At 39.7% G+C, this 13,304-nt stretch overlaps 1 protein-coding gene across 1 annotated transcript in view; it reads right to left on the bottom strand.

Moving 5' to 3' along the window:
• Positions 1-13,304, bottom strand: part of ush2a (Usher syndrome 2A (autosomal recessive, mild)) — a gene marked incomplete in the record, with an annotated part of 193,514 nt that overhangs the window by 45,780 nt on the left and 134,430 nt on the right. Inside the window, 3 exon segments of the mRNA XM_034224262.1 lie at positions 2,651-2,849; positions 12,088-12,242; positions 12,397-12,594. Of these exon segments, the coding sequence (XP_034080153.1) occupies positions 2,651-2,849; positions 12,088-12,242; positions 12,397-12,594 (552 nt within the window).

Below are 13,304 nucleotides of genomic sequence, written 5' to 3'. Positions count from 1 at the left end.
GATAGCAATACTTAATATCGATTCACATGGGGTGTCTCTGTACAGCAGTGCTTAATTCTTTCTATGAAGTGTCACTTTTCGGAACTGCTACAAATGCTATTAGTTAGAGTCCATTTCTGGCTTTTCCAAAAGCAAATCACTTATAAAAGGGAAATAATAGAAAACACAACATTGTTTTATATTTTTAGATTCAGTCATCATTTTGGCAGCTGCTACATTTGGGAATTCTTCTCCTAAAAAACCTTTATGGGCAAAAACCACAAATAAAAGGTGATTTAAAAGAAATATATATAGTACTCTATTCTTTATATATTTAATAAAAGGAAACAGGTACTCAGTTAAAATAAATACTATTATAAATACATATTGTTTCAGAATGTAAGATAATACTGGTGGTTTTATGATGATTATTATTATAAAAGTACATTTACAACAACTTTTCTTAATAAATGACTCTGAGGAAAATGATTTTAACAGAAAATACTCCATCAGACATGTATCAGATCAAATAAGTTACAACACTGCAAAGTGATTCAATCCAACATTGACATTTTAGTAGCTAAAAAAAGCACGTTTCTCCAGTTTCTGCGGTGAGTGAATGAGCTCTCTGAGCGTCTGTCTCTGACAGCGGTGAGAACCGTCGCAGAGATGCAGAGAGGATGAATTATGGCGTATTAAACATTGAGGACGAGGGAGTAGCGCAGCAATTATTTCTGTTCATATTTCACTGAAAACACTTAGATACATCCATCCATCTTTACATCTGTCCTACTCCTTCTTCCTTTTCTCCTTCACTCCGTTTCAAAAAGTGTCATCCTGTGAACCTTTCACTCCCTGCCTCTCCCCCTCTTTATCTCCGCTTCACTTTACTTTGTGCTAAAAGCTATCATAGCAACAACAGTTTCTAAGTACAAGAACATGCAAACTGTACGAAGAGGTACACTTGAGAGTGTGTATACACGGGGATCAGTTTGTAAAAGTCCCAAAGGAAGACACATTAAAAAGACAATTTACCAAAAATCCATTACTTTGAAATATTAATTGAATATAATTGTTAGGTTTATTTATTCAATTTAATGAAATTTGCTAGATAAAATAAGGTTAAAGTGTAGAACGAAGCCCATCACTTAAGGTTTGTTGAATCTGTAGAGAACATACAAGTTTCATCCATTCCTGATCCTTTGTAAAACATTGTGTTAATATGTCCGCTGTAAAAAAACAGGACTGCAATAAATGAAACACATAAATCTATTCTTTAAAGCATAAATGTGTTGTTACAAAGACGGCTGCAATGTTGGGAACAAGAGCAGGGAAGAGAGGGAGGGAGAAAGACAAAAGGGTGAGAGAGAGAGTCCCCCAGTAGTGGTTTTGGCTGAATACGCAGGGTTTTCCAGTGTCTCACTGGGGGACAGGGGAATTTCACACATGCATGCTGGTTGCTTACACTGGCACATGGGGCTGGTACAGTATTACAGCACATTACCATTTCTATTTGGCATTGTTTGCTTTGCCTCATGCCTACACATACAAACACACGCTTGTGCGCACACAACTCCTGACCATACAAGCCAACCACAGGCACCATGGGAATAGTCTATTGGCTACTGGCAAAGCCGAGGCCTGGTATGAGTCCAAGACAGAGCAGAGAGCAGAGCTGTGAAGGGAGCGTGTCACTGAAATTCAGCTTCAAAGGATGCCATCACTACATTATGTGTTTAAACATTTAAATAGTGTGAATACGTAACTATTCAAATTCCAGAAGAAGGTAAGTATTTTAATTCTGATTATTGTTGTTTGGCATTTTTTAGTAAGTGTCTCTATAATGTTCAGTTTTTACAACAAGCATTTGCTTTGCAATGCTTTATTCAGGTGTTTGTGTGCATGTCTTAGTGTGTGTGTGTGTGTGTGTGTGTGTGTGGTGTGTGTGTGTGTGTGTGTGTGTGTGTGTGTGTGTGTGTGTGTGTGTGTGTGTCTCTTGTGAATGATGGCAGAAGGCCAGAAACACAGCTCCTCCTCAGGATAGATAAAACAAAACCCACAAATCATGCAGTCCTGACACCACCATGTTTGTGTGCAGATGTACAATATTGAGACAACACTTCTGTTTGTCTGTGTGTGTACTGGGTACATTTTTTTTGTAGTGTTTTGTAAGAGCACTGGGTCTAAAACAGCTTTTATTCTGCTGTTTTGTACTAATATTTGAGTTTTTCGTGTGAGCTTCAAGGCATGTGAGCCCAAGATTGTGTCCGAATTGTGTCAGAGTGTGTCTCTGTATTTTTTTAATTTGTATTCTTTTGTGTGTTCACTTGAGTGTATTTGTGTCTGTGTTAAGGGGCTTGGCCAGAGAGAGCAGGTGTACATGTAGTCATTAGATGCCTTTCAGAAACAGATATAGATAAATAGATGCATTTCAAAGGAAGAAAGAAGAAGGAGAGTAAAGGACAGGTAAGCAGAAACAAAGATGAGAAGGAGTAGAGAAGAGACAGGACAAAGGGCAATGGAGTGACAGAGAGAGAGAGAGAGGGAGAGAGAGAGAGAGAGAGAGAGAGAGAGAGAGAGAGAGAGAGAGAGAGAGAGAGAGAGAGAGAGAGTTTGATGAGTGGGAGAAATGTGAAGGAAAAGTGAGGCATTGATAATCTGAGGATCTTACCAAACACAGTATAATTTCTGGGCCCACTGATGTGTGTAAATATGGTTCCTACACCAGTCTGGTTCAGGTGGGAGCGTTGTATTTTTCCATTGGGACGAGTCGCTTCAGACCAGCTTACATGGAGGGAGGAAGGGCTTAAAGCTGTTACCACAGGAGGCTGCACGCCCTCTGGGACTCCCTGGATTGTCACTGCCACCACCTCAACACACACATGGACATACACACAAACAGAAGAAGACACACACACACACACACACACACACACACACACACACACACACACACACACACACACACACACACACACACACACACACACACACACACACACACACACACACACACACACACACACACACACAGTATAAAATATACCACATTTCTGATAGGTGTGAATAACAGATGGAATTCTGCGAGAACCATTTATGAATGTAATTAACATGATCACAACCCAATAAAAACTGCATCCAAACCCATGACTTCTCTTTCTGAGGTAGTAAAAACCCTGCTGACGACAGAAAAATATGTTTTATGCATTCCCCTCACAAAAAAAAGAAAAATGGCATTATATACAACAGCCAAAACATGACCAAAAAAAGAGAACATCTGAAACTCCTGAAAAAAAACAAGAAAAGTAGACTTGTCTATTGGTAATGGGAAAGGATTATATAGAATATAAGCAGGTAGTCCTGCATTTAAGCAGCCTGCATAAACATGTACATGCTCATTTTGGTGTAAAATATTATTAGAGTTTGTTTTGCTTATCGTTTTAATGGCAACATGGACACTGGCCTCAATTGAACTACTCCATCGCTTTTAACATTTCCTCATGACAAAGAACCCAACTGAAAGACGCTTGGTATGCCAAAAAAGACACTGCTCTTTAGTACAGTGTGGTGACGAGTGACCATCCTATTGTAAATTCCTTGTGTAGTATCTGCGGGCCCGGTGGACACTGGGTGAATGTGGAGGCAACAGAATCACAGGGCAATCTGCTGCTAATGGCAACAGGGATATCCTGACTTAATAGACTGTCACTAGCACTTCCCCCACCTGTCCCACACAGTGCTATGCAATTAGTTGTCTGCTACTACAACTAAGGAGACACACATGTGCACATACACACATAAACACACACACACAGGTACATGCAGGTATACATACGCAAGCACAAAGAGGTAACAGAGAAAAGGAGTCAGAGAAAGAAGATGCATGGAAAGTGTAGTACATGCTTTAATGTTAACTCAGTCTCTCAAGACTTTGCTCTGAAGTAAAGAAAAAAAAAGCCATGTATTGCATGTACCTTAAATGCAGTTCAGTTGGCTTGATGAGACATTACATTCAACTGTAGGAACTAATGAAGCACCTTTGTATTCTAAGTTCCTTTTAAGGGGGAACAGAAAGAGATACAACCTGTCTCCATTTAAACCTGTTTGAAATGACATATTTTTGCATCCAAGTTATCCTAGGTCATTTATAGGCTAATGTACTTTTTAACATGTTAACATGACATAGAATCATTGATAGCTCAGAAAAATACAATATAGATGCTTACGTTTTTCTCACATGTAAAAAGAAAAGCTCACTAGGAAAATCTTCCTCCTACAGTACCTTCTCAAATATGCAAAGGAATGTAAACTTGGGGGTACAAAAGAAAATGAGATTGTGAAAGACATAAAGAAAAGAGGGAAAGGGGAATGTTGGACACCGAATGACAGTTGTTGTGAAAGAGAAACTGCAGTTTGGACAGTAGAGACGATGAGAGTGGTTACGAGCAGAAAGAGACAACAGTTGGGAGAAACTGAAGAGTGTGGCGTCAGGATCAGGGGAATGACAGGAGACAAATAGCAGAGAGAGCAGGACAAAAGGATTCGAAGACAGAGGAGGACCAATCGCTCTTCCTCCCGCTCTAAGTGACCAACCGTATTAGATCAGCACCTTCTGTTGTCACAGCAGGTGTGCGTTTGTGTGTGCCTGTGTTTGTTTGTGTGCGCCGGTGTGTGTGTGGATATGTGAGGGAGCTGATGCCAGGTAATTGCAGTGGTGTATTAGGTTAGCCCAAGTTATCCCATAATTGGGACTGTTTGGCCAATTTTCAGTGGTGTACAAACTAATCCAACTCACTCCCTTTCCCCACACTGCTGGGAGTGTGTGAGCTTGTTTGTGTGAAACATATGTATGTGTGAGAGAGGGAGGTAGGCAGCGAGAGCATGGAAGACAGAGATTGATTTTGTGGTGTTACTGCATATGGCTTTGGGTTATCAGGTAAAGTGTCCAGCCAGGATGCTTCGAGAGCCTGCTTCTGTAGAGATATGTTTTAGGTCAAGTTGGTACACCATTTGAATCATGATGCTGGCTTTATTCTGTAAGATGTTTAAAGACGTGCACAGTTCAGGTGTATACTATCACCAACACCTCCTGAAGGCAGCCGTTAAAGGCCGTTGTTACAATTAACTGTCAAGTCTTTATGCTCGTATGTTGGATCTTGCTTGTATTCTTGCTTGTATTCGGAACAGATCAACAACACCATATGCTCCAATGGTGTGGGTCACATTGAGTTTGGATCTAAGCCGGTTGGCGCATTTTAACAGTTTAGCGGGGTCGGAAGAAAAAGAGGAGGAAAACCAGTCTTGCTGACTAACTTGAGAGCTATGGAAGCCCATTTCCGCCACTTGAAAAAAATAAAATCCCCATGAAAAGTCATAATTATGAGATAAAAAAGTCAAAATTATGAGATAAAAAGTCATAATAATTAGATAAAAAGTCATAATGAGATAAAAAGTCATAATTATGAGATAAGAAAGTCGAAATAATGAGATAAAAAGTCATAATTATGAGATAAGAAGTGCGCATGCGCTGCAGTGGCGCTGTCTTCAAAGGTCCCTTCATCACCTTGCTGCTCTCCACCATGCAAACGGCATCTAGTCCTAAATAAGGTAACTATTACAGGTGACTTTTGTAAATGTTAGATGTTACATATAGCCTATATTGCAGCTAAACTACAACAATGCAGTTCATAGCTTTGACATCTGTTATGAACTATACTATATATGCCTATAGTTTTGTGGTAACGTTCACGCCACTGATGACAATAGTGTAGGCATACTGCTGCTGTGAGTTGCTAGCCTAACTCTAACCCGTGAACGTTACCACAAAACTATAGGCATATATATTATAGTTCATAACAGGTAATGTCAAAGCTATGAACTGCATTGTTGTAGTTTAGCTGCAATATAGGCTATATGTAACATCTAACATTTACAAAAGTCACCTGTAATAGTTACCTTATTTAGGACTAGATGCCGTTTGCATGGTGGAGAGCAGCAAGGTGATGAAGGGACCTTTGAAGACAGCGCCACTGCAGCGCATGCGCACTTCTTATCTCATAATTATGACTTTTCATGGGGATTTTATTTTTTTCAAGTGGCGGAAATGGGCTTCCATAGAGAGCAGATACAAAAATGAAAAAATAAATGTAAAGAATATTTAAGGATATCGCAGAAAATATGAAAAAAGGAATTTGGCTGCAATATCGAAGTAAACTTAATCTAAAAACAGCATAAAGGACTGTTAAAGACTCCAACAACAAAAAAGCAGTAAAGACCAGACATCTGTGCGGAAATATATCTGATCACTATCCAATCAGGCGGGTCGCATCGAAGTGTCAAGGGGGGTAGTCGTTCTTATCAAAATCTCATCTTTTCACAATTAATAGAAACGTGTAACAACGGCCGAAGTCAATGTCGGAGATTTACAGTGTCAATCTACCTGCTTTAAAATCATATTTGATCTTTTTCTTCAGAAAATATAGAGCTGTTGAACCATTCTTCTTATCCTCTTTTTGTAACTGACCGCTATGTTATTTAGTATGCATGGTTAGGGGCTGGCGTAGGTATGGGCGTGACGCTGCGAACCCCGGGCTGCAGTCGAATAGTCCATTTAGCTTAGGAACCTTCCTAACCGAGTGAAATGACCCGGAAGTCTGAGAATAATAGGAAAGGAGGTTTCAAGCTTCCTTTATAACCTCCTTTAGCTTAGGAACCACTGGACCTCCCTAACCGAAAGGAGAGGAGAAAATGCTGCCCCACAATACCTTGCAGCCGCAGCATTTGACGTCACACAACAGCCGGCCGTTCACAGACACAAACGATTATGACGGAGAAATTATATCATGAAAGTTACGGTGCTTATTAAGCATTTTAAAACGTATGTGGTAAGTTGCCAAAGTGCTTTCTTTTGAACGTTCATCAGTATTATAATCAAAAAGAGAAATATGAACGTTAGTTTTTACTGAAATGATCAAATAAAGTCAACATTTCACTGAGCTGTGTGGGGTTTGTTCAACTTTTAAAATATGTTTGAATGGTGATATACACAGTGATAGATGTTAAGGACTAACGTTTATAATAAATACATTTGTATTGATTTTAAGATATTTTCATAGTTCATACAATCTTTGGGATCATTTGTATAAATGTGGACCGGAGGGAGAGGGTGACGAGCATACGTTTCACTTTCCTTTTTTATTTCAATTCCAACTTTGGTCATGAAGAATATGTTTCTCTGTTGTCCACGTTCATAAAGCATAAAACAACAGCATCAGAGCACGGTGCAGAGTCTCTATATGAGTTTACAGTAGTCCCTCGTTCTTATTAAACATCCATGTTGTAGTCCGCTGTATAGTTTTCCTCCATGTAGTTTCCCCACAGCAGCAGACGCACATTTATGACGTCCACTGGCGCATCATAAACACGTCGGATAGTGAAAGTGCAGTCGGATTCTCTAAACCAGTGGTTCCCAAACGGTGTGCCGCGGCACACTGGTGTGCCGTGGGATTTTGTGACAACCATACGTTATTATTGCAATATACAACTACACAAAAATAATAATTTTTTTATTTACTATATCAGTACTTTGTAGGTTTATATGTACGTAATCTGCGCGACTTGCGCATCCACATCTCCACGTCCGAAGAATAGACAGGAATGTGACGGTGAGGTGCAAACTGTGTCCAGGCCAGAAGCTGTTATCCACTGCTGGAAACACCACATGGTCAAACCTCAACAAACACCTGCAAAGAACACATGCTAAGGTGAAGCTAACGCACACGCTATTTGTTGTTTGTTTATATCACGTCGTCTGTTCTTCTTCTCTGTCTTCCGGTTGTTGCCTGTTTTGAATGACAAATACACACAACCGCCGCCTGCTGGTAAGGAAAGTTATTGCCACTCACGCATGCGCAGTTCGTACGTTCTCGGCGAGTAAAGTAACGAGTAAAGTAACGAGTTACTTTACGAAGTAGTGTAATATATTACTTTTTTTAAAGTAATACATTTATAATTTATAATTTGTAGTTCAGGACCATGGACAATGCAGCTTCCTTGCATTGACAGTTCTCTGTGCTGAATTTCTGCTGAGTTTCCTTTGCCTCATTTTTTAATTTTGTGACCTGTCTGGTTTAAATGAGTGTGTTGCTGCTTTGATGAAGCCTAATTTGATAAAGTTTCAAATTAATTTCGGAAATATTTCGTAATATAGTTGTCTTATATAAATAATTATGCACATTTACAGATATTTTACATGATATTAGTGATAACACGTGTTATAAGAGCTATTTTGCACAATCGGTGTGCCTTGAGATTTTTACTTGTCCTTTGGTGTGCCTTGGGCACAAAAGGTTTGGGAACCACTGCTCTAAGCAGTGGTTCCCAAACGGTGTGCCGTGAGGCAAGTCCGGGTGTGCCGTGGGATTTTGTGCAACCATACATTATTATTGCAATATACAACTACACAAAAATAATTATTTTTTAATTTACTATATCAGTACTTTGTAGGTTTATATGTACGTAATCTGCGCGACTTGCGCATCCACATCTCCACGTGCAGTGCTGCATAAACATGGCTGAGTCAGTGATAACTTTCGAGGGGTGGAGGTATGCCCATTACTTTGAGATTGTCCGAAGAATAGACAGGAATGTGACGGTGAGGTGCAAACTGTGTCCAGGCCAGAAGCTGTTATCCACTGCTGGAAACACCACGTCAAACCTCAACAAACACCTGCAAAGAACACATGCTAAGGTGAAGCTACCGCGCTATTTGTTATTTGTTTATATCACGTAGTCTGTTCTTCTTCTCTGTCTTCCGGTTGTTGCCTGTTTTGAATGACAAATACACACTACCGCCGCCTGCTGGTAAGGAAAGTTATTGCCACTCACGCATGCGCAGTTCGTACGTGCTCGGTGAGTAAAGTAACGAAGTAGTGTAATATATTACTTTTTTTAAAGTAATACATTTATAATTTATAATTTATAATTTGTAGTTCAGGACCATGGACAATGCAGCTTCCTTGCCTTGACAGTTCTCTGTGCTGAATTTCTGCTGAGTTTCCTTTGCCTCATTTTTAATTTTGTGACCTGTCTGGTTTAAATGAGTGTGTTGCTGCTTTGATGAAGCCTAATTTGATAAAGTTTCAAATTAATTTCTGAAATATTTCGTAATATAGTTGTCTTTGTCACATTTTATTTGGCATTAGTAAATAATTATGCACATTTACAGATATTTTACATGATATGAGTGATAACACGTGTTATAAGGGCTATTTTGCACAATAGGTGTGCCTTGAGATTTGTACTTGTCCTTTGGTGTGCCTTGGGCACAAAAAGTTTGGGAACCACTGCTCTAAAGTACCGCAGTCTCTTCTCCTAAATCCTTTTGAATTCTCCTATCGACTATCCCTTAACCCCGTGACGTTTCACTCAAGAGGTCAAGGAATAGACGATAGGGTTAGAACTTAGGAGCTGATTTTTGGACTATTCGACTGCAGCCAAGGTCTAGTCTGCTACGGACCTCTCAAACGTACATGTGAGTTATAGAATACTATTGCCACGAACATTCTGTGATATTATCGGGTTTATATAGATTTTAATTGAAACTGTGTGTGTTGTTCTTTGGCTCAACTGTTCATAGTGCCAATTAATATGAGAGATATAAGGACTGCCATGCTTGACGTCGCACATTTTTGCACCCTCGGTGAGCGGAGTGAGGTACGTTAAAGAGACTTTGTTACACGTTGTTATTTGATCTGTGAATTAATACAGTTGTGGTTTAACCGAATGCTTTATTGATGTTTTGTAATGACAATTATGTACCTATGTCTGTGGCCGTTTCTCAATCTCGAGGATACTGGCTTCCAAGCCAATATTTCAAGGATGCTACGTCATCAAGTGGCGCAGCAGGACCGTTCCAATGTCCAGCATACTTGGAATTCCACCGAGGCCGCGTCCTTGGTTTGGGGGAAATTTCGAGGCTGCACATGGGTAGACTTCGTGTCCTTAAAATCCCCACAATGCTTTGCGCACGGACCAATTTCAAAAACCCTTGCGGAGAATGGCTGAACCGACGCAGCATACATTTAAATGTAAGTATGTAGTGGCGTAGAACATGTGTTGGTAAATATGTTACTTTGTTACATTTGTTATCACCAAAAATGTGTTCCGTGAAAATAAAGCAAGTTCATAATTAGATAGACATCGTGAGGTATTTATTTTCGGTACAGTTTATGTTGAAACCGTTAGAGAGAGTGGCACACTTGTTAGCCTGTTCCATTCTTCTTCGTTTTCTGAAGCCGTGGCTTGGAAGTATACTTGCTTCGTTTCTGAAGGAAGTGACTTGGAAGTACACGACTACCAAGCCAGCATCCTCGAGATTTTAGTTTTCACGATGCTTGAAAGACCAATAAAGAAACTGCAGTGATTATTGCCAAGGGCAGCTACACTCTTCATTTCTCCAACCATTTATCACTCCTTCCTTTATCACGTTTCTACATCCATCCTTTCCTTTTTCATCCATGTCATAATTCTCCCCAGCATCCATTTATTGTTTACATTCATACATCCATCATCTATTGATGTATCAAACCATCACAACCAGTTCAACCAACTCTACCTCCATCCCACCCTCTCTGGTCAATCCACCTCTCCAGTTACACATCTACTGGCTGCGTCTTTATGTAAGAATGAGCTCATCAAAATAATGAGATGTTAAATTAGCTTAAGAAAAAAAAGCCAGAAAGACAGTTTTCAACGTGAGCTTTCATCACCCCTAAGCCGGAGAAATTAATTGTTGTGGTGATATCAGCTCTGCTACAGCCAGAGAGATAGCAGGGGGAGTTCTGTGTGAAGCTATTATGGATGCTATCACAAACATCAGGAAGGCTCAGCAAATCCAGAGCCCTGCATACCGGGGGAGAGCGGAAACCAGGCTAAATAAAAACTTGTACCGACATGGACAACATCACACACTGTATATTCTTAACAATAAAGGTCAGAGACAGGTTTAACATGTGTAAAATATCACTTGCAAAACAACTGAGCACATGAACTACTACTATTTCTTAAGAGAGGGTGAAATGACATTTAGCTTAAAGGCCACTGTCCAAACAAAGGATCATATGAGCGGCCAACTGCAGAAGGAAATGCGGAAAGGATTCTGATTTAGGTTTAAACAACATGAAGCATGTGTTGCATGTCCAGGCAATTACTCTATGAAAAAACAAAACATGAACAGCATACGTTGCACACTTGTATGCAGACTGGTTGGAGGTAGTTCAGATGTTAGGAGAATCAAGGATTAGTTATAAAATCAGCTCCGGGACACTTTTGACTAATATGGTACTTGGATTGATCAGCTTCACTTTGTTGAACGTTTTTTTAAACCTAAAACCGCCTCTAACTGACAACGACATTGTTTAACAATTAGAAAAACACAAACATATATATTTTTATCTCAAAGCGATGTTCTCTCTGAGTTCTATATCTCTTTCACACACACACCTTTTTTTTTCTTTAATTGTTCAGCCTAAATTAAAGAAATGAACTGGAGTACAGAGTAAAGTGGTGCTTAGTTCAGTGAAGCTCAGTCCATCTTTAGAGAAGCCATTAGATAATCATACAGGGGGAATAATGTCTTTATGGAATGAGGTGCTACAACAGAGTCAGGTTTTGGAAAGTGTGTGTGCTGGTGTGTGAAAGAGAGAGAGGGTTTAACATTAGGGGTGATCAAATAGCAGAAATAGAAATCAACTGAAAAGTCATTAGCTTTCCAATAGTAGCTGCAAATGGTAATAGTTAGTGTAAATAATATATATATATATATATATATAATTTTCCACTTATTTCCTTTCTTGCTATCATTTCATGCTTTATGAGAAGACAGGTCAGCCCAGCTCCTCGTCTTAGCTTTAATGCTCCAAACTCCCAGTACGCTCTGAACTAAAGACTTTTATACTGATGCTGACTTTCTATTATATGTGTAAGACAGGTAAGCATACATTTAGCCACATATGCTGCTAAAGGGCTTCAGTGATGCAATGTAGAACAAATTAACCTGACACAGCAGAACAGTAATAGCAACAGTAAAAAAAACACATGTAGTCTTACCTGTGTACTGTCAGTACAACCGGCCCGGTTACAGACCCTCAGCTGGTAGCTGAACTCCTGGAAAGGCCTGATCCCCCCCACATCAGTAAAACTGGTTTCATCACCACGGTAACGCTCCTGTCCATCCCGCAGTATAACATAGTGGGTGATGTCACCTGGTAAAATAGAAAAGGTACTTTTTTATAATCTATTTTTTACTTTTTCTCAAAATTGAACAACATGTAAAAAGAAGGGGCTATTTGGTGACACACACACACACACACACACACACACACACACACACACACACACACACACACACACACACACCATTAGGCCTGGCGGGTGCTTGCCATAGCAACTGGATGATGTCATCTCGTTCACCTAAGCGACTCCAGCGAGGAGGTGCCACTCCCCACGGTTTGTCTTCACTGGTGCTCACTGTTGTAACATCACTGGAGCCTCGTCCGAAGCTGTTCCAGCCCCTCACTCTGTACTCATAGGTGGTGAAGGGCTCCAGGACTGAGTCTGTTTGAGAGTATCAGAAATAGGAACACAAATAAATGAAGGAGGGGATGCAAAAAACAACAACAAATCTACCAAATTGCAATACAATTTATAATCGACCAACACTGCAGCACTTCTGTGATTAATACTGTAAGTGGACAAATAGTTTAGCTGTAATCCCAGAAAGCAAGCAATCAATATGCCATTTTGAAGATTAAATGACATTTTAAATATGTGTGGATTGATAGAAAAGAGATGAATATCCTTGCAGTATGATAGATATGTAAAAATGTCAATTTTCAAGAAGAAATTAGCCAACATTGACTGCTTCTTTGGATATTTAAATTATTGGGTGCATTGTTTTAACATAAGTGAATAGTTTACAAATGGGACTCAGTAGCAAAAGCATTTGGCCAAAAGAAAATGAAAATAAAGGATTCATAATATATTGTGTACAATATATTCACCATCACTGAAGCATTCTGGGAAACAGGCTGTGACAACCCTTCTAGTGAGGCATACATACAGCAGCCTTTATACATACAGATGCACTTCTACACACATGAGCATTACTTTTAGGAGTGTTAAGGGACTGCTGCTGAAAATGAGACCATGTTTTAACCGCCAGTCTGGGACTCTTATCTTTACTACTGTGATAACCAAAGCAACAAAACACACACAGTGACACACACATGTAAATAAGACACTGAATGCCTGTACATGGATATTTA

Source organism: Gymnodraco acuticeps, unplaced genomic scaffold (genome assembly GCF_902827175.1).
Source record: "Gymnodraco acuticeps unplaced genomic scaffold, fGymAcu1.1, whole genome shotgun sequence".
NCBI classification, from domain to species: domain Eukaryota; kingdom Metazoa; phylum Chordata; class Actinopteri; order Perciformes; family Bathydraconidae; genus Gymnodraco; species Gymnodraco acuticeps.
The sequence above is the reverse complement of the archived record's forward strand: the minus strand, read 5'-3'. Positions and strand labels throughout refer to the sequence as shown.